Below are 25590 nucleotides of genomic sequence, written 5' to 3'. Positions count from 1 at the left end.
CAGAGTGTTCTAAAGAACAACTAGAGCGCTAACAGTCTTACTTATGACAAAAGTATGGCCCACCTGAAGCCATCTTGATTGGAATAAACTGGTGACACTTAAAACATTTAATTTAAAAAGGAACACAATGAGGGGGTTCATTTTGCCATAGAAATTATGATTAGTGCTGAAGAAAGAAAAATTAGGGCACATTTTGAGTGACTTCTCAAATCCTCTTCTATTTCATTGAAAAATTCTGACATGCAGACTGAAACATGCACTTTTAATACCAGCAGCAGACTTCTGTGGTGAGCAGTAGCTTTACTACAGTGATCAGGGGGTATATGTATCAAAATCCGTTATTACGATTCTCAAATAGCGATTTTTTGAGGATCGCTATTTGAGAATCGCAAAAAGGGATGTATTTAAAAATTCGCAAATATTTTGCGATTTCTTGTTATTCCTTAATTGCGATTAGCAAGATGCGAAATCGCAATTAAGGAATACCTTCCCATTCATTCCTATGGGCCAGGAGGCCCATAGGAATGAATGGAAAGTCATTCTCAATTTGCGATTCGCAATTAGAGAATCGCAAATTAAGAATAATTTCAAGGGTGCAAGGGTGTCATAAGGACACCCTGATGCACCCCTGAAACGAGCATGTGTGCGCACATGGTGCACATACATGCCCTAAGGGCATGTATGTGCGCCAAATGGCATTTTGAAAAATGCCAAAAAGTGCATTTGTCAAAGAAATCGCAAATTACCACCAACTTTAAGTTGCTGGCAATTTGCGATTTCTTAAGGAGAAATCGCACAACTTGGGTGCTTGTTACATAGCATTTAAGGAATTGCAATTTGCGATTCCTTAAATGCTTACGCAAAATTAAGGAATCGCAAAATTAGCGATTCCTTAATAATGCGATGCGAAAATGGCTCATACATTGCGTTTTGCGATTTTGTATTCGCAAACGCTGTTTTTTTGCGAATCGCAGAGTTTGCAAATACAAAATCGTTTGATACATATGACCCCTAATGAGCAACTACAGTGCTAACATTTAGAATTTATGGCAAATGTGTGACATATCTGAATACCTTCTTGATGGAATCAAAGTAAAAAACTGAAAGCATTTTCTACTGAGGAGACTGCAGTAAATGAGGAAATTAGGTAACTTCATAACAAATAAATCTCCCAAGATTGCCACCAGAGACAAAAGAGCCCAAATGTAGCACAAATATCACCCAGCTGTAGCCCACATGTAGCCCAATGACAGAAGTGTGCAAATTTATTTTTTGTGTTTTTGCAGTTTTATATAGTGCAGACTTGTCAGGTATTGGAGTGCTTTACATGAGCATTGGTTACATCACACAAGAACAAATTCATTTTGGCTGTAGACATGGGGAGATTAATTGATTTGACCAGAATCACAGAATGTCGAGCTGAAGCAGAAACTCCAAACTGGTTGCCCAGTTGCAAAGTCTGCAGCTCTGGGAGTAACACCATATCTTCTCCCCTAAGTGCAACATTTAATCAAGTGGTCAACTGGATAAAAAAACATAAAGATAACAAATAATTGAAAAGTGCTTTGTCGCTATTTGAAAACTCAGAAAATATGTCCTCATTTTATTTTTTTAGAGCACTAACCATAATTTTGATGCAAATGAGACCCTCTCATATATGTAATTTCTAACTGAAATGATCTAGGTATTGCAGTTTTGATTACATCAAGATGTAGTCAGGCGTTCCACACTTTTGTAATAAATATAGAATGTTAGCAATCTAGTTGTTCATTAGGATACTGTTGAGAGGCAGACGCCAGGGGCACAGACTCTGAAAATTGAAGGCAGGTAGGAGTGTGCAGAGGCAACAATTTGACCACACTGGGAAGGCAGGAAGGGCAGTGGCAGCACAACAGACTATGGAGGGCAGTGGAAAGAGGGGCTGTGGCAACAAGCCAACAATACAGGACTGGCAAGTGAGGCTGTGGCAATATAATAGACCATTGTGGGCAGAAGGAAGAGGCAGTGGTAGTACAACCATACATGCCAACAGACCCGATTCAGCCAGGAAACGTCCAATGTTTATACGCCTAAATGTGCTTTATTTGATCTGTCTCCTGTCTACAATCTCCTCTTTTTCAATGTAAGTCAAAGGGGAAAATCAATACCCCAGTTTTTTTTCAAAATCTCCCTCTTCCCAAGTTCAAAATGTTAGCAAGTGTGGTACAATGGATCATGGAAGGCAGGAGGAATTGGGGTAGGGACATGGACTCGGATAATAGAGGACAGGAGGGAAATGGAGAGGTGCACCAAACTGACCGTACGGGGCATGCATTAGGGTTTGCAGCAGCACTATGCACCACACAAGGCATGCGGGACGGGAGTGCAGCACAACATTCCACAGAAAGCATTAGGGAGGGGACAGGACCATGCACATGGACAACAGAGAACAGAATGGAAAGAGGCAATTGTAGCTGCTGACCATAATGGACAGACAGGAGAGAAAGCTGCAGAATAACAGACCATAAAGGGCAGGAGGGACGGATCAGGGGCATTACAATGGAACAGACAAGCCAGGACGGAGGGAATAGGGGTCCGCACATGGAAACAGAGGGCTGGAGGCAAGGGGGCAGCGCAGGAGCAGCAAGATGACCATGGAGGTCAGGCAGGATGGGCACTAGAAGCAAGACACACCATGGAGAGCAACAGTGAGACTATGATGGCATACACACAGACCATGGAGAGAAGGTGGGAGGGGGTCGGGGCAGCTAGCTGACCACACAGGGAAGGTGGGAGGGGCCGTAGCAGCACAGAAGACCATGCATGGCAAGTGGCAGGGTTAGTGGCAGCACAATGGCTATGATGGGCAAGAAGGAAGGTGCAGGGGCATGCACAAAGGACCATGGAGGATAGAAGGGAGGGTCAGGACCTGGGCACAGACAAGAGAGTTCAGGGGAAGGGGCCTCACAACAGACTGCGCGGGGCAGGCAGAAGGAGCAGTTGCAGCACAACAGACCAGGGAGGGCAGAAGGGTGTGGCAGTAAAATGGACCATGGAGGACAGGAGGAAGGGGATTCGGGCATGGAATGTGGACAGGCAGGGTGGAGGTGGCAGGGACAGGTTATAGTCATCTGACAATGCTAGGCAGGTGGGAGGGGAGTGGCAGCTCAACAGAACACTCAGAATAGATAGGAGTGGCAGGTCCATGGAACATGGTGGGCAAAAAGGATGGAGCAGGGGCATGCACAACGACATCGTAGGGCAGGGGGAAGAAGAATAAGGGCAGCAAGCTAAGCACAGAGGCTAAGCAGGAGGTCAATGATGGGGCATAGAATTGGGCAATGGAGGGCAGGAGAAGTGGACTGGTACATCATGCTAAATGGAGGGCAGTGGCAGCACATCAGACCATGCATAGCCGGAGGGAGGAGGCTAGTCCATGGATTCAGACAACAGAGGATAGGGAGGAGGTGGATGGAGCAGCAAGCTAACTGTTTAGAGAAGGCGGGAAGGCCAGTGGCAGAACAACAGCCACTCAGGGCTGTAATAATGGAGCAGAGACATGGACTTGGACAATGGATGGCTAGGAGGAGGGAAGGCAGGAGCAGCAAGCTTGGGTGGGGGCAGCACAATGCCTGGCCCTGCTTCCAACCCCCCACCATCCATTCTGATATGCATCTTACTTAACGTTTAAAAAAAACTTGAAATTTGCTGAAAAAAAGTTTACAGGGACGGTATATTTAGACTCAGATTTCACTCATACACAACCAGTGAAATTCAGCAGTTATAGTTTCCTGAGCCAACTATAACTTACGCCCCTGCAATGTACTGCTAATGACCTCAGACATTACATCATTCATGACATGGTCAGTTACATCACTCATGACATCACTCATGACATCTCAAATGAGCTGTGAATGGAATGGAACTATAATCGCTAGAACTTTATTTAAGGATAGTTTGTGTATATTAACACCCCTTTTTTTCCTTTTCTTTCGTGTAAGAACCATTATAATACGCAATGTGCCCAGATTAATATGGCCGATAGCCTTTCACTTTAAAGTAATGTGTAGTCCATTGTTTATGTTGATGTTTGCAATTCTAAGTATGTTTATTATGAATAAGTCACAACACAAGTACATCTATAATATTTTGTGCACTGTCCAAGCAGAACTCTAACTAGCTACATACTATTGATACACTCTTCTAAATACCCAGTTAGTACTCATGCAGTGTAGAAATCGTCCAGTCTGTCCCATGCACTTCTTTAATCACCAATCTACCACTGTCTATTTATCCTATCAATCCACCAATACGTAAGCACTTATAAATTAAATGTTTACTCTGTTTGCAGCGCTGTCATCATTCCAGTTACTAGTGGTATTCTTATGAAATGACATAGACACCAACACAAGTACACATAAAATATTCTGTGCATAATCCCTACAAATCTCTAAGCAGATACATACTATTGGTCCACTCCATTAAATAATGAAGTAGTACCCATGCAGCGCAGGATACCTCCTGTCAGTCTCATGTAATTCTTCAATCACCCATCCAGCACTATGTTCTTATTGTATCAGTCTGCCAATACCTAAGCACTTATGGGGCAGATTTACAAGCACCCTGCGCCACCAGTACGTCACTTTTTGTAACGTAGTGATGGCGCCAGGCACTCCTTCATATTTACAAGGAGAGGAAAAGCCACCCTGCGTTGTTTTTCCTCTCCTTGTAAATACGACCCCTTCATACACAGAACTTTGCGTTGAAGGGGCGTCCCATAGGTGTTGCTGTGGGTGTTCCCATGCAACACCCATAGAACAAGACACATCTCCAGATTCATGAGAAATCGTAAATCTGGAGATGTGTGTGAATGCTGCGCCATCCTCGAGTTGGTGTAGCAAGGCGCAATAAGGAGAATTGTTTTCATTTCTCCTCATTGTTTCCTCTTTCAATGCATGCTGCATTCCACAGCATACATTGAAAGAGGAAAATGCCTTTACTGATTGTTTTTGTGCAGGAAGGTGTCCCTTCCTGCACAAAAACAATCTCCACACGACACAGACATCCTTGCACCATGGTGCAAGGGTGCCTGTGTCACCGCATGGCTGCAGTTTGTGCAGCAGTGCAGAGGGAAGCACAGAGTTGCAACAAATTCATGTACATATGTCACATCCCTGTGCTTCGGGAGTGCCACAGTGCAGTGCAGCTAAAGAGCTTGCGGTGTCACGCTGCAGTACTTCCTCATAAATCTTCACCTATAAATTCACCATACTCTACTAATGCATTCTTTCAGCCAATCATGCTGTATACATATATTCAACCAAACTTTCACACATTACCTTGCAATTATAGTTCTTTCTTTAACCAGATGAGGTAGCTCTAATAAGAACTTTTTTTTCTTCTTTTTTATTTTTTTCTATTTTTTTAACAATTTTGCATTTTTTCGGTGTTTTTTCAAAAAATGAACAAAAAAAGAACAAATAAAACAGGAAACATTTGGAATTACTTATCATTCCAAAAACAAAAAAACAAAAAAATTAACAATGATGGTTGCGTTTGCGCAGCACAAACTGCATCCACCGACTGCTCACCGAAGTATATACGTTTCTTACACTTCACGCAGTGTTGCTCGAGAAAGGCGAATTCTGGCCTAATGTCCATTGCAGGTGTTCCTGAGGACGCTCCAGATGTGCTTGCAACAGCAGGTGAGGGGTTCAAAGCAGCTCGCCTCATTTCCTCCCGAGCAAGATTGAGAAGATGTGTGGTCCGGAGATGCTTGTACATAGAAGCAGTGTCACAAGAGTATTTTTTTTCACTGCCTCTTGACAGGACTTGGTCACAAATTTTGCACGTCACCTTTCTCGCATTTACTTTCTTCTCTCCAGGTGGAAAAGTCAAGAATTTCCACACGACATTCCGGCCTCTGTGGACGTGGTGCCTCCTGCAAGAATTCGTCTTCAGAAGATACTTCCTCCTGCTGCTCCTGCTGTCCAGATGCCATTTTGTTTGATATTTTTTGAAAAACACCAAAAAAACAAGCAAAAAGGGTTCTTGTAGGAAAAGAGATGTCTCTCTAAAGATGCTCCAACAAGAATGAATAAAATGGGTGGGGTCCTTCAATAGTTACAGTGGGAAATGTTATGAACCAATGAAACCTTTTTTTTTTAGGTTACATGGGATCCGCGCACTCTGCGCTCACGAAGCATGCACCCGACGCGACTTCGCGAAAATATATTTAAAAATAATATAAGTTTATTGTAAGTACAAATATATTATTTTTATGAATATCTTAGATAGTCTCATGCCCTAATATATATATTAAACACACATACATATCATTTTAGAACATAAAAAAATTTCACGGGAGTTGCGCACCCAGCGCGCCCCAGCACGTATATGACATCACGCAGGACCCGTCACCGCGCAAGCGTCGAGTACCATAATGTGCATGTGTCGCGAATGCGCGGGAGCAGGAGTCACGGACTGGTCGCATACCAATCGCGCACATCACGTAATATTAAATTTATATGATGTAACTGAAAAACACGCAGCCGTTGCACACCGTACGTGGATCCTTCACGATGTTTCTAAAATGGCGGCTAGAATCCACACACACACCGTGATGTGTACGCTTTGGGTGCGTGACTCCGAAAAATTTTTTTAAATATTAAAAAAAAAAAGAAAATAATAATATATTAAAATAAAAAATAAAACAAACAAATTAAACATATATTTCAGTTTTAAAGTTGAAAAAAAAATTTTGTGCAATTTTCAGAAAAATATATAATGTTATTTAATGAATAAAATATTTATAAATAAACAGTTAAACTGTAGAAAATCAGTACAAAAAAATAGGTATAACTACTATTACACTTAAAAATTTGCATTTAAAAAACCTTTGAAATTCACTGAAAAAACCATTGGTTTCTGAGACGTTATAGTTAGAAATTAGCATTTAAAAAAGCTTTGAAATTCACTGAAAAAACCATAGGTTTCTGAGACGTTATAGTTCGAAATTAGCATTTAAAAAACCTTAGAAATTCACAGAAAAAACAATAGGTTTCAGGGGTGTTACCGTTAGCTGGACATTTCACTCGTACAAAACCATAGAAATTCCTCCGTTATAGTTAGTTCTGTTAACTATAACTCGCGCGCCCGCAATGCACTGCTGATGATGTCACATATTACATCAATCATGACATGGTCAGTGACATCACTGATGACATCACTGATGACATCTCAAATGACATCACTGATGACATCATCCACGTGACAATCTGATACACCTCATCATACACTAGTATAACCTTTCATCACTCACTGTAAAATACAGAGTACCATATTTGAAACCATTGACACACCAATACCAGTTACTACATACCCACTCACTGATTCCTATGTCTACACACACAACTACACATTCAACAACAGAATCACTTATACATGCAGTCACTAATTCATAGACCACTATCAAATGCACTTATACACATATATAGACATTGACACATCAGCAGCCATCTTAGTCGGTTATGCAGTCATCCTACTCACTCATGAAAAACATTAATCACACTTACATTTACTCACTTACACAATTTTACACACAACACCTCATTTATTCAAACACATAGTAACTCATAGTTAATATGTTAAAAAATCACCATTACAATTATACACTCATTCATATAGTTACTCTCACAATCACTGACTCTTATATATACGTATTTATATACACCAACTCTCACATACAATGCCTTTTATTTTTTTACTTTGTTGAAGATGTACAACTAAAACATATATTCGCTCACCAACACACAAATAAATACACTCAGTCACCCAAACAACTGTTTCCACATGCACTCTTAAACCTATACACCTAGTCAATCAACCATTCACACATAAATGCATAGAGTTACGCTCACTCATCCAACCACACACAAACTCAGTGTCCCATACAAATACTCACCCAACTAATCAATAACTAATATACACACTCATGTAGTTAGTGACCAACTGATGCAGCATGTTATACAACAACAGAGACAGCGATGCACATATTCACATAGTTTAGTTACTAATCCATATATGAAGGGAGACACTTTTAATTACTCACTTAAACAGTCAGACAGCTACTAAATCCTCCATCCAGACAGTTATATATCCACTCAATCTTCAATACAGATTGGTATATATATAATACATATTTACATTTCAAACTAAACCACATTCACTGGATGATGTCATCGGTGATGTCATCAGTGATGTCATTTGAGATGTCGTCAGTGATGTCACTGACCATGTCATGAATGATGTAACATGTGACATCATCAGCAGTGCATTGCGGGCGCGCGAGTTATAGTTAGCAGAACTAACTATAACGGAGGAATTTCTATGGTTTTGTACGGGTGAAATGTCCAGCTAACTATAACACCACTGAAACCTATGTTTCTTTCTGTGAATTTCTAAGGTTTTTTAAATGCTAATTTCTAACTATAACGTCTCTGAAACCTATGGTTTTTTCAGTGAATATATATATATACATATACACATTTCTCGTTGGGAGCCTTTGAAAAAGATTAAATTCGAAACGCGTCAGGCAGCACGTGAGACTGCTTCAATCTACCAGCTGCTGTCCCTGCCCGTACCTCTTCAATATAGGCCGGTAACTTTGTGTGTTTCCCGAGTGCTTCTCGAGTGAGTTACCAGTGTTTTGCCAATTATATGTGGCCGCTCAGCCGCTGAGGATGCACTACTCCATAATGCTCAGGGGGCCGCGTGGTTAAGATTCACCTACCTCATATGCGGAGAAACACAGCAGGATCGAGGACTCGAGCAGCGGCAGGGGCCCAATCCAGGGCTTCATCAGGCAGAAAATTGTGCGATACATTGAAATGATAATAGACACTCAAACTCCCACAATGCCAAAGGATAACATGTGGCTCTATTGCAGGGCTGGACTCTATAAATGCATTGGGAGGAGGAGACCGAGCACACATTTCTCGTAGGGAGCCTTTGAAAAAATTAAATTCGAAACGCGTCAGGCAGCACGAGAGACTGCTACAATCTACCAGCTGCTGTACCTGCCCGTACCTCTTCAATAAAGGCTGGTAACCTTGTGTGTTTCCCGAGTGCTTCTCGAGTGAGTTACCATTGTTTTGCCACATATATTTATATATATATACATATATGTGCCCCGACCTTGGGTAAATTTGGAACGGAATAGAATCGGCTTGCCTAGCCGAGGGGCGCACCGCCGCAGACAACAGCGGCTCCGCTGCTGGACTGTGTTTTCAGCGGAGCGGAACTTTTGACACATGGTAGTACTGGGGGAAGATATCGAAGACACGCCCGTGATTTGCACTATTTTATACAGAGACTGCCAGCAGCCCACATGGGTTTGATTGATTGGACTCCCAGTCCCAGAAAGCAATGGTGTACTAACTCACCTGAGTGTAATTGTGTTTTGCATTCAAATAAAAGGAGATCACTGGGAAGTCCGTATGGTGGCTTTCACTGTGTAGCAGACAGCCTATGAGGAAGGGAGTGTTTCCCGAAACGTGTCAGGTCTCTGCTGACGTCGAGTGTGCCTGTTCTTCCCTGACCCTATGGACGTCGAGAAGTGAGTGTGCCTCGCCCTTGGGTAAATGTTGAACGGAATAGAATCGGCTTGCCTACCCGAGGGGCGCACCGCCGCAGACAACAGCGGCTCCGCTGCTGGACTGTGTTTTCAGCGGAGCGGAACTTTTGACACATGGTAGTATTGGGGGAAGATATTGAAGACATGCCCGTGATTAGCACTATTTTATACAGAGACTGCCAGCAGCCCACATGGGTTTGATTGATTGGACTGCCAGTCCCAGAATGCAATGGTGTACTAATTCACCTGAGTGCAATTGTGTTTTGCATTCAAATAAAAGGAGATCACTGGGAAGTCTGTATGGTGGCTTTCACTGTGTAGCGGACAGCCTATGAGGGAAAGGAGTGTTTCCCCAAATGTGTGTGCCTGTTCTTCCCTGACCCTATGTGCGTCGAGAAGTGAGTGTGCCCCGCTCTTGGGTAAATGTGGAATGGAATATATATATATATATATATATATATATATACTCATAGATTATGGGTCTATTCTTCTGTAGAGGTCATATAGTATCCTGTATTACCTATTAATTTAATGTTCAGCATTCTGCACTGTCAGCATGGTACCGGCTACAATGCAAAACAAATGTATATTTGTTTTGTATCAGAACAGGTTATTCTGCCTACTTCTAAATGCCCTCTACAGAGGCATCCGCCCGTTTCACAATAATTAAGTTAACGCTCGCCACTAACATCAGTTGTGATTTGCACGTTACGAGTAAGGATTTGGAACAACCCAGCCTTACACTCTCCGTAAATTGAGTATCGTTAAATTGGGTAATAAAAACTGTGATAATTTACAGAGCAAAGAAATAGGAGAAGGGCTGTTCGAGGTGCTAAATAAATGTCGTTATTAAAAACAAAAAGGTTATTTTTAGGAATTAAGGCCTACACATTTCTTGTCTCCTTGCTGCTAAGGAGGCATGTGGCTGTCCCTGTCATATTCTCGTTTCACCATACCCACCAGAAAAGGATGGGGTACGGTGTAGACATAGGACCAACTATATTGTTATTTAAGATAAATTCGTAATTCGAAATCTTTACTGTTCATTCACATGCAAACCAGTCTTTATTTTGCTCCCTGCATCTCTTCCCAAATCTAAAACATGTTTCCCCTTTCTTTATATTTCTCAACTGCTGATCAGAAATGGTATTGCCCATTTTAAAGTTCATGTCAACATTTCTACTTTCGTGAATAAACTATGAAGCTATTTTATATTTCTTTCTACACAATCTGGAGTTTCCTACCTTGGAGACAAGAAATCCATCTGTGTATGCAAGCAGACGTTTGGGATATTGCAGGTCTTCCGAGGAGCTCATGGTGTCTTGTCATCCTAGGTATCTGTCTGACCTCTTTTATGCAGCTAGTAAGCTGCTTTACTCCTCATTCTGAGTGAGAAGCTTAAATGACATTGTAGTGCCAGCGGCTTGTGCTAATTCTTTTCTATTCACTCTAAATAAAAAATGCAGCAGTTTGCATAAAACACCGCACTGATCTTTCAGACATACGATTTTATGGCAGCATCATTTACGTAGCGCTTTATACCCTTATTTAGTCGCCAAAGCGCATTTGCAGACTGCACAGTGAAAGTGCGAGAATATTTTAGCGCCAAAGTTCTAGTTTATTTTCGTTTTGCACCTATGACTCGCCTTACTTTGATATGAAAATGAGTGGGAGAATACTGCAGACGCAAGCAGTGAGTACCGGTTTATGGATGGATAGAAAGTGCGTTACTAGTGTCGGGCTCAGTAGTAAGAGTTGTACCTACTACGAAAGGATGAACGTTTGTGCCAGCAATGGCAAAATTCATACTTAAAACATTCAAGTGGGCGCTTTCTACTGGAGTGAGTGCTCAACTCTCTGAGCTGTCTTCACTCACTTTGAAATTCCCACCCACTTTTCAGAGTGTACTGTAACAGGTTGCCTCTGCCGTACAGCACATAATGAATGCATGCTTTGCTTGTAAAACTCACTGCCTGCATATTTGTATGGGAGGAACTGATTAAAATGGTATGCATATCGAAATGTATTGTTCCGGACAGGATATGAACACAGAAGCAGCTACAAACTGTAAACCTGAGGTTAGTTTAGGTAAAATACGGTAACAGCTGCATATCAGGTGCATACTTCTTCTTAAGCAGACCCAGGCAGGAAACGAATGTAAATACACCTCCTTTCTTGAGGGATTGTAATTTTCAGGTGCAAGTCATAAAAAAACGTTTCTTGACAGTTTGTTAGTAGCACCTACAACACAAAACCTCAAAAATGCAGGAAACACAATAGTTAAAGAGGTAAGTAAACCTTAACACCCAACTGGCCAGGTCCTCTTTATAACCTCAGGCACTATTTCATATATACAATGGCTCATTATATAAGCTATGGTATCAGTAAAATTACCTGACTAAAAAGCACAGATTAACAGATAGACAACTTTTGAAAGGCCACAATATAACACCCAAACTACAATGATATAGTGTTGTCTAAAGATTAATCAATAGCTTGAATGACGCATCATCAGCACACAAAGAAATCTATGATTCATGTCACCGATGTGACACATATTGAGAAAATTACAGTAACTTTTCAGAAGAATAATGCAATTACTCATTACATTCCTTTATTACTCTACCAATTTAGTAGCTAAATAATTGTGGAGCATACCCACAGATTAGGGGCCCGCACACATCACAACAGCTCATCGAGAGAAGTCTTTGGGTTCCAGTAAGAGTAAGATACCAGAGGAATTGGAGACTATAGAAATCAAGCCATAGTTGGAGAGTAGGGACTCATGGCCAACTTAGTTCCCACCGTAGTTCCCATTAAGGAGTCACCGACTGTTACCACAGTAGTACCCAATCCAAGATGACACCCATCACTATACATCATAACAACCCTTCCTGGTCATTCTAGGCAGAGACACTATAAAAGGCAGCAAGATGCAGGTTTTTTCAACTCTCTCAATAGGTCATACTCCGCCTTCTCCCTCGCAGCAGCCTTGTTTTCTCAGGTGCCCATTCGGTCTCTTTGCTGCCCTACATGTGCTTGCTGTGTTGGGTAATTTGCTTTTAGTCGCTGTGCTGGTTTTGGGCACTCTCACAGAACCAATCTCCATTCTTCCTGTAGGACCAGCAATCCCCAGGACGTATTTTCTATGCAGTATCTATACTAATGTCAATAGTTTTGGGGCTCATTTACAAGAAAGTGTTGCAGTGCGGCACCGCAAGCCCTTTGGCTGCGCAACGCTGCAGCACTTTCAAAGCACAGGGATGCAACATAATCACAATAATATGTCGCATCTCTGTGCTTTCCCCTGTGCTGGTACACAATTGGCTGCCATGCGCTGCCACAGGCACCCTTACACCATGGTGCAAGGATGCTTGCGTGACTGGGATGATTGTTTATGTGTAGGAAGGGACACCTTCCTGTACATAAACAATCACCAGAGGAGATTCCCTTGTTCTACGTGTGCTGCTGAATGCAGCACCCATAGAAAGATGAAAAATACCAGGGGAAATTAATACATTTCTCCTCATTGCACCTCCCTAAGCCTCCCCTGGGGAGGCGTAGCATTCAGACGCATTTCCAGGTTTACGATTCCTCGTAAATCTGGAAATATGTCACCTTCCTTGGGTGTTGCGTGGGAACACCCACAGCAACACCCATTGAACTTCCCTTTCACGTAAAGTGCTGTGTGTAAAGGGGCCGTATTTACAAGGAAAGGAAAAGCCACGCAGGGCGGCTTTTCCTGTCCTTGTAAATATGGGGCAGCAAAAAGGGCCGCCGGTGCGTCACAAAAAGTGACGCACCGGCATCGCAAGGGGCTTGTAAATAAGCCCCTTCGATTACAACCATTTCATCCATGTTTTGCATGATTACTGTGTTCAGGTGTGGTGGACCTCAATTCACCATAATTATCATTGTTTTGTTTCGCTATGTCCCCAAGACAATTCCTCTAAGCATTATATTCTTGCTAGCGCTCATGAGGACTTTGCCAATGACCCTTTCACTTCAAAAGTGATTCTTGTAGATCGTGTAAATCAGTTACAGATTAAGCATGTTACCGTGCCTTCCTCTAGATAATCATCAGGATCTTATCTGAAGCTGCTAAATTCCTCTTATTATCTTTTCTGAATAGAAATACATTAGTGTGGCCCACTCAGTTTATATGAAGAAAAGGTCCAAGAAAAGATTTGGGGGCATATGTATGAAACGATTTTGTATTCGCAAACGCTGTGAATCGCAAAAAAACAGCGTTTGCGAATACAAAATCGCAAAATTAGATGTATGAGGCATTTCAGCCTCGCATTCTTAAGGAATCGCTAATTTTGCGATTTCTTAAGTTTGCGTAAGTATTTAAGAAATCGCAAATTGCGATGTCTTAAATGCTATGTAACACGCACCCAAGTTGTGCGATTTCTCCTTAAGAAATCGCAAATTAATTTGCGATTTCTTTGAAAAATGCACTTTTTTGCATTTTTCAAAGTGCAATGTGGCGCACATACATGCCCTTAGGCATGTATGTGCGCCATATGCGCACACATGCTGATTTCAGGGGTGCATCAGGGTGTCATCATGACACCCTTGCACCTTTGAAAATATTCTCAATTTGCGATTAGCAAATAGCGATTCGCAAATTGAGAAGGACTTCCCATTCATTGCTATGGGCCTCCTGGCCCATAGGAATGAATGGGAAGGTATTCCTTAATTGCGATTTCGCAATTTGCTATTCGCAATTAAGGAATTTTAAGAATTCGCAAAATTTGTGTGAATTTTTAGATACATCCCGTTTTGCAATTCTCAAATAGCAATTCTCAAAAAATCGCTATTTGAGAATTGCAAATGGAGATGTTGATACATATGCCCCTGAATCCTTGAAATTCAAAACTTTCCTGTTTCAGTTTTGAGCTGTCTACAGAAGAAAGCATACAAAACCAGAAGCTCATATGGGATTATTGTCACTTTGTCAAGGTTCTCAGCATATCATTTCGTATATTTCCACTTTCAAAGTTTATCGTCAGAGGCAGTTGGTCGGACAGGGTTGCTGCTCCATCTTATTACTAAGGACTTTCTGAGAATTTGAAAGATTTTTTTTATCATTGGTTATTAACAGACCAACAACTGCAGCTGACCTGATTGATGCAGTATTATAGATTGCTCACAGAAGAAAACAAGCATTGGCAAAGCCAATTTGTCAAGCCTTTCACATAGCTACAGTAACTTTAAGTACTGGATATACTCTCTGAGTCAGAATAAAAGTGTGTGAAATCTTTAACTATACTTCAACCCTTCAGAACTTTACTAGATGTACCTCTCAAGTCAGAAGCAACTGCTTAACAAGTCTGTCACACTGCTGTAATAACTCACTTTGTTTCTAAATGTACCTCTTGAGTAAGATGCAACTGTTTAAAATGTCCTACACAAAGTTGAGACAGTCTGGCTTCAACATAAAAATTTTCATTTACAGTTTTGTCACTCTAATAAAGCTTTGATAACCTGTCATGAAATTAACGCTCTGGCAACGCAAACCACAAATCATATTTATGAGGTCACTCAAAATCCACTTATTGTGGTTTTGAATGGCCTCATAGATATGGAGTAAGGCAAGGCAGCGCAAATATCTACATTGCCTTACACTGCACTAGGAAGGTGTTCCATGGGCTTTGTGGTGGGTGTTCCCATGCAACACCCATGGATTTTGTTGCTTCCCTAGATTTACAAAACCATATAAACCTGGGGATGTGCCAGAACCTTACGCCTCCCCAGGGGAAGTGCAACTAGGAAAAATAACTTTATTTTGCCTAGTTTTTTTTTCTTTCCTTGTGTACTGCATTTCTCGACCTTTCAAAGAAAGAGGAAAAAACGCTCTGAGGATTGTTTTTGTGCAGGAAGGTGCCCCTTCCTGCACAAAACCAATCATGCCGACAAGACAGGCACCCTTGCACAATGGTTCAAGGGTGTCTGCAATGGTGCTAGGCTGCCAAAACAGTGCCAGAGCAGGGTTAAAGGACAGGAATGCTCCGTATTGGATCAATATGGTGAATTCTGGCCCTTTCACTTTGACATAGGGCAGCTCAGCAAAGTGACTTACTGAACTGCCCTAAGCAAAATCCCCATAAATAAGTCCCTAGATGTCCCTCAAAAATCAAATGAAAAGGGATTTATATTCTTTCATAAAGGTGCAGTTCCACAAGCCATTACTAGGTGCCCCTCATAAGTTGAATGTGAAAGTATCGAACTTCATCAAAATAACTTTATTCGGTTACAAGAACCATAAAAGTTAGACACAAATACATTGCGAAGATAAAATTAACATTTCATGGCTACAAAAGCGTAGATAAAAGCAGATAATAATAACAATCAATAAAAAAAGTACATACATATTAAAAGAAGATATGAGCCCTGGTGTCAAATACCCTAAACATCCATCTCTAGTATCACCTGCACAGTATAGACCGTGTAACTAATTTGTAGAAAACGATTACTCAGAATCTCTTCAGCTATAATAGTTCATAGCAATTTCTTATAGACAATGCAACTCTAATAAAATGCGTAACAGCAGTGCAGATAGTTAGCGTAGACAAAGACGGTAGAAAATTAAAACCGCCAATAAAAGTGCATGGCCTTATTTACCTTAATAATGGGATTAAAAATTGACCCCTCGGCACTTTATAGAGGGGACAAAACAAAATAAAGTGCAACGTGCTCTGTACTGTGAAATTGTCACACGGACAGGATGATAAACCATGAACCCAGCCTGATTGTTTAGGAAATGCCACTAAATAGTGCAATGGGTTTATTCGAAACCTAGTCAGGTAAAATCGTGCTTGAACATTAGTGGTAAGTAGTTAGGTAAAATTTCCGTTCTCCAGGGGATAAACAGAGGGGATCTGGTGCTACCAATTGTGCACTGCGCAGATGTGCTGCATAAGATGCCTGTTTTATGACATCTTTAGCATTTGTGTTAATGCTTGAAGGATTATCGTAATAATGCCCCAAAACTAACTCATATCGTTTTTCCTTCACAAAGCGAAGCCATGGGATGGACAGTGCACTATCTAAGTTGGTACAATCTAAGATAACGTCTCGTGAGAACATTAGGTCCTCAGATAACCAAACCTTGGCCCATAGAAGCAATTGGGCAATGGCAATTCGATCTTCAAGGTAGGCCAACCCTAGCTCCTAAAGGCAAAATATGTGGGGGCACTATTAGTAGCCAATAATAATCTCTTTATAAATTTGTTTTCCAGGACCTGCAACTGTCGGGTGTTATAGTAGCCCCAGACTCCCGTCCCATATGATTCCACCGACAAACATTAACTAGTTCTGTCACTGGTTTATGGCCTAGCTTACGAGCAAATCGAAATAGTCCTTCCACAGCCCGGCTGGTTTGTTGTGCCCTAGCTGCAATGAGATGATCCCAAGTCATAGTTTCAATAAAAATATTCCCTAAGTATGTAAAAAAAAATTATTTGTCAAAAGTCTTGCCCCTAACCTCAAATGTTCTTGTTTTAGTACTTTTAGGGCCACAGACCATGACATAAGATTTAACAAAATTCACTTTTAAATCCAATGATGCCATAAAATCAGTAAAAGCGTTAAGTGACTTTTGGAGTCTATTTGCTGTCAAAGCCATTAAAACAGTATCGTCTGCATAAGATAACAATGGGATCTTGTTGTCTCAAATTTTGGGGAAATCATGTTGCTTCTCTATTTAAAAGGCATCTAAACCATTTGTATACAATAAAAAAAGGATTGGGTCTAAGATACAGCCCTGGCGAACTCCTTCTGTAGAAACAATGGGGCCCGTCTTCTTCCCCCCTAGGACCGTAACGTACGGCAACCGTTGTGGAGGTGTGAAGCCTATGTAGAAAGGATATAAGAGCCTCTTTGAAACCCATTTGCTCCATCAAGCCCCACAATCTCTCCCGGTTGACAGTATCAAAATCATTGGACAAGTCCATGAAGGCCAGATGGATGGAGCCCCTCCTGGTTTTCATGAACTTGTCCATAATAAGGGACAGGTTTAGGCACTGTTCATTAGTGGCCAGCCCCCTTCTAAATGTGTATTGGAATCTTGACACAATCCCTGTACTATTCGCCCAGGTCTCAAGTCACGCAAGGATAACCCTCCCCAGTACATTAGCAGTAGCATCAATTAACAAAATTGGCCTGTAACAGGCAGGGTCATTCCTACTACCTTTCTGATATACTAGGACAGCAATTGCCTCCTTCCAGGTTAATGGGATGGGACCGATCACTACAGCTTTAAAAATATTAGTGAGTATGGGTGCCCATAATTTAGGATTATTTTTAAACAAATCAAGAGGAACTCCATCGGGCCAGGATCTTTCATACTAATTACTCTTGTTAGCGCGTCCTCCACCTCTATCACTGTAATCGATAAACTTAGTTGTGAGGCCAAAGTTAAGTCAAATACCGGTTCCCCTTTTGCTTTGTCTACTGAGGTAGTTTTTGGGTTAAACATACCTGAGAAGCGAGATTCCCAGACAGACCCCAAAATCAAGTCCACAAGTTTAGGTTCATACTTAAATATAGGGCAATTAATTATGTCCCAAAAACTCTTTGAATCTGTCAGCGCACTTGCTCTCTCTAGGTCTTCCCACGCCAAACTCCGCAGTTTATCTTGTCTTTGTTTGATAGTACGCTTACAAATCTGCCTTCTAATTTTAATTTGCGTTCTATTATGTGGGGTGGTGTGAAGGCCCATTTTTATATTCCTATGTGCTCTAGAACACTCCGCATTAAACCATCGCACCTCCTGGGATTCCCTTTCTCGAACCGATCTGGTCAAATCTTTTGCCACATCTGCACAGATCAGTTTGAAGTCGTGATTCACATCATTTGGGAAAGTGTCATCATGTAGGCAATTCGTAATAAGATTCAAATTTGCCTTAATAATTTTTGCTTCAAATTGTGTGGGATCAACTTCGCCCCAATTTAGCTTCCTTCCCTTGTTTTGATTAAAATTAATAGGGCATCCATCACCTTTCTCTATCCCGTCTGTTATTCTAAAAAAATATGGTTAGTTGATTATGGTCACTTGCAACATTTGGTGCTACCTCAAAGTCACCAACAAGAGGGGAATACTTCCTGGTTATAAACATAAAATCAATTGTACTTCCTCTACCTCCTCCATCATATGTGGGCCACTGAGGTAGAGAATTACAATCCAAACAATTAGTATTAATAAGACCTAGATTGTTACCCATAATAATGGAGTTCAAGGCCTCGCCCTGCACAGTATGGGTAAAATGTGACTGTGGCTGACAGTCTGTGTCTAGCAGCTTACTAACTCCAGTATTACTCAACACACAAATGGTACAATTAAAATCCCCTACCCACAGAATACATAAGGGCTGCTACTTCCCCGCAATGTTAATAATCTGCAGCTGTAAGTCCTCAATCACATGACTGCTATTCTGGTCAAAAATATTATAATACCAGTTTATTAGCAGTAACTTAAACTTAACCCGAATAAGGTTGGAAATGAGAACTATCTGGTACCAGGGTGTGGTTTTTACAACATGGGTTTGTATATGCCCATATTTGACTGATAATAAAATCACGAGCCCTCCTTTCGCCCTCACAGCCGCTGAAGGAGTTTCTTTGACATTAAGAGAACAATAACCATCCAACATGATATCAGCTTAGTACCATGTCTCTTGGAGACAAATAATATCCAAATCCTTAATATAATTTACCCAATCCTCATTGGTTAGTTTTACACGTATTCCTGTGATGTTCCATGAGATGATTCTTCACAGGGGGGTAGCAGGGTACTGGCTCGCCAGGCTGAAGTACTGGGTATTTTAAGCCCAGCGGTGCAGGGGAACACACCCTATGACTTCGGGGTTCTTCCTGTTTCAGACCTACAGAAACACAGAGTCTTCTGGGTGAAGTCAAAGATCAGTTTATTGGCTGCAGACCAATTACAGGCGTCCTAGAAGTACAACAGCGTGTATGTTCTCAGGAGACTGCTGAAAATCACAGAAACGGGCTTCTTCTTAAATACAGAATATCCTGCCTCAGGCATACATTCCTTAGTTTATGATATGGCTATTACATGTATACATTTCAAACGAAAAGGCAGAGTCATGATGACCATCCCACATTCCAGTTAAGCCAGCCCGTAATTATTTACCCAGCAAGGCTCAGATCCCACATCAGATATCGATAGGCCCCAATAAACATGAGCATCTCCTGTTTTGGGAAACAAGCCATAAAGCAGGAACAGTCAGGTGTGAAAGAGATTAGCTGGAGGCTTGTGTAGGATGAAAAGACTTTATGGTGGGTCAAGCCCTGATGCTAATCGCAGGTGGCCAGAGGACGGGGAACTCGTGAGACCAGTTTGACCTGGGGCAGCGGAGCCAAGCTGCCCAGGTCACAGAAAAGTCAAAGAAAGGCACATGTGCTCTAAAAGGCCCGTTTTCGCTTCATGCTATATAGCCTATGTGAGGGCAACCATAAGATGGCCACCGCTACAAAATGGAACCCACGTAGTGATGTGAAATAGCGTATACACAGTGCATTCATAGCTAAAACGTTACAGAAAGCACTCGTACATACCGCATTAATCATTCGCGGTTCACTATTACCGGGATAGACAGGGGTAGGGCCCTGCCTCCTACGCGGTCCCAAATTCAAAAGTACGACAGACCCTCCTTTTGCCCTTACATAGGCAATAACTATACTCATTTCAATCCGAGTCTAGGTCAATGTTCACGAAGTCATGGAGATGTTGCTGTAGCATCATCCTATTACTTAGCTCGTCCCTCGATACAGGTTTCCTTACACATAATGTAGCACAGAGGCCACATATCGCAGGAGCACACTGTATGCACAGACAGAACAGGAAAAGGATGGCTAAGATCATTCCAATGACCATCAGAACTTTCCAACCCCAGGCAGATATCAGTTCCCAGAACCACCCCACCAGTGACCAATCTCCTTTATCCACGTGTATGGACTCAGATATTTTGTGCAGTTTGGAGATGGCTTGATAGACTGTTGGAGCATTGTCTGGTATGAAAATGCAACAACTGGATTGGATAACCTTACATACCCCACCACGGTCTGCAACTATGACGTCTAGAACCATGCGGTTCTGCAAAGTCATGAGGCGATCCGCTTGGAGCTCAGCTGTCAAATTACCAAGGGCACCAGCCGTAACATTAACAGTGGATTCAACCACACGAGTCAGCTGTCTCAGGTTCCTACTATTGACCATAGGTCCCCAAAACGGCAGGAAACCCAAAAAGAAATCTCCCGCTTCCTGACCGGCAGTATCCTCCTTACTAATCACGCCTCTCACAACTCTGGTCTTGTGATAGTCGGAGGCGGCAGTAAATGTTGGCGGTAGCATATTTGCAATATAACATGTGCCCGAGAAATCAGGGGGCAACCATGTATATGCTCGGTCATTGCAGATAAAATATGTACCCTTGGCAGCCAAAAACGCAGGGGAAAACTGTGACGGAAAAGTGTGCGTTTCAGTACAGTCACTTCTTCCCAGTTGAGCTCTAGGATTCTGACCATTACCTTGCAAACAGAACCGACCTATGTGGGGTACGACCCAGATTGGGGATGAGATTTTCCGCTGTCTTTCACCCAGGCTAATACTATACCCCGTCGCGTTCCACCCTACATAAGCTCTCAGCTCTTCTTTGGGAATGGATGAGTATGCATCGATATCTCTGCTCATATCGGCAGCTCCTTTTATTAAAGCTTTATTATTGGTACCAGGTCTGATGGAACGCGGTTGTCGCGGGGAGTAGGCATCTAGAGCATAGAGACACATGGTCTGGAATGCCCATGACGATCCATTGTAACTATACGGCAGCACTAGATAGGGAATACCCTTATTAATGGTATGTGGCATTAAACCACACACCCAACAATTTGTTGTATTCATGACTAGTTGGTGCTGGTGCAGGAGTTGAATAAATGAGTTATTCACAAACTCCGATCGTCTAGCATGTTCATGTTCAGGCAGAGGGTGAAAAGAGTGTGAGGAGATAGTAGGAGGAGGTATAGGCTGTACAGTGGGTGCAATGGGCTCTTGAGAGGAGAAGAATACAAATCCTACAGTAAACACTACCATACTACATAATACAAATAGGCATAAAAATACAAAACGTTTGGTTTTTATTATTTTACATATTCTTGCTTTAAAGTTCATTTCCTCAGTGAGTCTCTCCATCTTACAAAACTCCATCCTCTAATCGTGCCGCTCGCGGCGGGTGAGTATCTTCTGCTAAGGAGTACGCCTGTCAGTCCAGGGAACGCCCTAGACCAACCAGAACCGTCGACCTAACGTCTTCGGCCTGTACCCCAAAGTCTTGGCACCGCGACCCTGCGGCTGAACCCGGATGGTGGTTCGAAAAACAAAAATCAAGAAAGTCCTTCAGATGGGAGAGCTCTGGTTATCAAAAAATAAAAAGGTAAAAGAAAAGGAATATTTATTTGTCCATGGGCCTTGGTCTCAGATTGTAATGAAGACGGCCAGGTACTGTTTGATCTTGGAACAAGAGTTCAGGCTCTGTAGTGTCCAATTGAATTGACGGTGGCACAGCTTCTTGCAAAATATCGTCACTTTCCTGCGCTGAAGCTGTGCCTCTTATGCATGCATCACTGAACGGCACAAAACGAGGTACAGTGTCTGTTTCAGAGTCTGCGATACCCTCCTGGACCCACTGGTCATACGGCAGAGGCAAAGGGATCCTCTTCACGTGGGCGCCGTGGATCCAGTTCCTTTTCCCCTTTACTCGAACAGCTGATCTTGTAGACAGTAGTACGAGGTGAGGGCCAATCCAGCGGGGCTCCTCGTGGGTTTTCCGCTGGAAGTTTTTGATGAGCACCCACGTGCCAGGGTCAATGGGGTGTCCTGGAGCCTCAGAAGCCGGGGGGAGAGTATCGTGCACCTGTTGGTGTAAAACACGCAGTTTAACCGTCAAATCATACAAGTAATCAAGTAGTACTGGATGCTCGATCTCACTGAATTTCGTCGGTCTTGGCACACCCCATACATTGGCCGGGCGGCCAAAAACGACCTCGTAGGGACTAAGTCCCACCCGTGAATGCACGGTCATTCTAGTGGACAGGAGTGCTAAAGGCAGGGCGTCAGGCCATTTAAGACCGGTGCTCGCCTGGATTTTGGCCAATTCAAGTTTTAGAGCGCCATTGTAGCGCTCCACTAATCCAGCTGATTGGGGGTGATTTGCAGCGTGAAACTTTTGCTTTATACCTAGTCCCTCACACACATTCTTCATCACTTTACCCACAAACTCACTTCCATTATCACTCCACACCATTCTTGGCATTCCAAACCTAGGGAAAAATTCCTTCACAAGGGCTTTGGCTGTGGATAGAGCAGTGTTATCTTTTAGAGGATAGGCCTCTATCCATTTTGAGAAAGCGCAAACAACCACCAATACATATTTCAGGTTGTTGCACCTTTCCATGTGGATAAAATCTAGCTGCAAAACTTCAAATGGATATGATGGAGGCGCAAAATGACCAGCTGGAGTTGGGGTTCCCCTACCAGGGTTGTACTTCAAGCATACCATACAATTCTTGACCACATTCTCTGCACACTTAGGAATTCCAGCATTCTGCCATACTGGAGCCAACAACTTACAGATTCCTTTCGTACTGATGTGTGCCATTCCATGTGCCATAGTAACCACTGGAAGCACATATGCATCAGGTAACAACCATCGCCTATGTTCTGACAAATCAATCCAACAACCATTCTCATCCAACTTACCCATACTTTCTCTCCACTTGCTTAACTCTTTCTCTGTGGCTTCAGCTTGAAGGGACTTTACACTCTCTATTGTGTTTTCACACATTCCAACATCACCAACCCATCTGGCAGGGCCTGCAACATACATTCGAGTCTTCACATCTTTTGCTGTTTCTTTCGCGACTTCATCAACAAACGCGTTACCACGGCCAACATCATCAGTGATTTTCTTGTGCGCACTGCATTTCATAATCGCAACTTGCAACGGTAGGGTCAGCGACTCAAGGAGATCATTCACCAACTTGCCATTCTGAATCTTAGCTCCATGCGAAGTCAGGAACCCACGTTCCTTCCACAATCGCCCAAAACTATGAGCCACGCCAAAGGCGTACTGGCTGTCCGTGTATATGTTCACTTTCATTCCTTCAGACAACACGCATGCTCTCGTAAGGGCAATCAATTCTGCTGCTTGAGCCGAATTTTGTGGCACACGTGCAGTTTCAACAATTGTGTGCAAAGTCGTGATAGCATATGCAGCAGTCGTATCACCATTCGGAAGCTTGAAACACGAACCATCCACCCATAAAGTACCATCACACTCAGTCAGGGGAGTATCTTTGAGATCTACTCTCCCTTTCGTTTCTTCCTCTGTTCTGAACAGACAATCATGTTGCTCTATCTCATCTAGGTCTGCTGGAATTGGTAATAGTGTAGCTGGATTCAACGTGTTGCATCTCTTTATGTGTATATGGTTTGCTAACAGCGTCAGCTCATAACCGCGCACTAGTTAAGTGTTGTGTCTTGGTCCTATTTAACAATGTGTCCACAGCATGTGGAACCATGACAATCAATGTATTATCCATTACTAGTCCAGCAGACTGTCGAATATGTAAATGTAAATGTACAGATATTTATATAGCGCAAATCACCAACCGGTCTCTAAGCGCTTGCTTAGGGAACCCGTCCTGGTATTCCCCTGTGAGATAACCCAGCAGGGCATCCACAAGGTGAAAGCCAGGCATCCCGCCACGAGGGGCCATTGTGGAGATTAAGCAAGCTATTGCCCAGAGTCGCAGAGTGTGAACCCATGAATCGAGTATGCACTGGAGCGAGAATTATCGAGTCCATGGACAATTTATGGACTCAAGACCCAGCCGAGCCGGGAATTGAACCCTGGTCCCGGGCTGACCTCTGCTTCCAGGTCTGCCTACTCTAACCAGTGAGCCACACTTCTCCATAGACATGGCTGCAGCGGCTGTGGCTCTCAGACAACTTGGCAATGCCCTCGCTACCGGGTCCAAGGTTGATGAAAAGTATGCGCATGGACGCGGTCTGTCGCCAAAAGGCTGTGTTAACACTGATAATGCGCAACCATCTTTCTCATGAACATACAATGTAAAAGGCTTGCTGTAGTCAGGAGTACCCAACACAGGAGCTGAACACAATGCATTACGTAATCCCCAAAAACTTTTCTGACACTCTTCAGACCATGGGATAGGATTCGGTGTGTCTTTACATGTTAATGCCAACAAAGGTTTTGCCAACAAGGAAAAATTAGGAATCCAATGCCTACAGTATGAAGTAATGCCCAAGAAAGCACGCACTTCTCTCTGTGTTCTTGGCACACTCAACTGTGCAATGGCTTGAATTCGTTCTGGGGTCAGTCTCCTTCCCTCCTTCGACAAGAGATGACCTAAGTAGGTCACTTCTTGTCGACAATATTGCAGCTTTGAGAGAGACACTTTGTGATGGAAGGCAGACAAATGACGCAACAATGACAAGGTAGCTTCTTTGCAAATCTTTTCAGTATCCGCGGCGATTAGTAAATCGTCAACGTACTGAATGAGGATAGCGCCACTGGGTAAAACCAGTGCATCAAGCTGCGCTTTTAAAGCCTGACTGTATATTGATGGACTTTCACAGTAGCCCTGAGGAGCGCGTTTGAAGCGGAAGCTGCGACCTCCTAAACTAAAGCCAAAAATGTCTCTGCTCTCTTCTGCAATTGGGATGCTAAAGAAAGCATTCTTCAGATCGATCACTGAGAACCATGCAGCCGAGGCTGGAATCATGGTTAACAAAGCAGTTATATCAGGGACAACTGGAAACTGTGGCACAACAATCTTATTAACTTCTCTAAGATCAATCACGAATCTGTAAACAGGTGGCTGTGAAGGGTCCGTTCGTTTTAAGACAGGTAAAACAGGACTATTGCAAA

General features: G+C 42.6%; 1 protein-coding gene across 1 annotated transcript in view; it reads right to left on the bottom strand.

Moving 5' to 3' along the window:
- The window catches only part of ASMT (acetylserotonin O-methyltransferase), a 255792-nt gene extending 244839 nt beyond the window's left edge, over positions 1–10953 (bottom strand). Inside the window, exon 1 of the mRNA XM_085622161.1 lies at positions 10858–10953. Coding sequence (XP_085478287.1) covers positions 10858–10929 — 72 coding nt within the window. The 5' untranslated portion in view covers positions 10930–10953. The remainder of the gene's footprint in view (positions 1–10857) is intronic.
- Positions 10954–25590: the final 14637 nt, after the last annotated feature.

The sequence above is a fragment of the Triturus cristatus genome, chromosome 8 (genome assembly GCF_964204655.1).
Source record: "Triturus cristatus chromosome 8, aTriCri1.1, whole genome shotgun sequence".
NCBI classification, from domain to species: Eukaryota; Metazoa; Chordata; class Amphibia; order Caudata; family Salamandridae; genus Triturus; species Triturus cristatus.
This window is presented reverse-complemented; position numbering and strand designations above follow the sequence as displayed.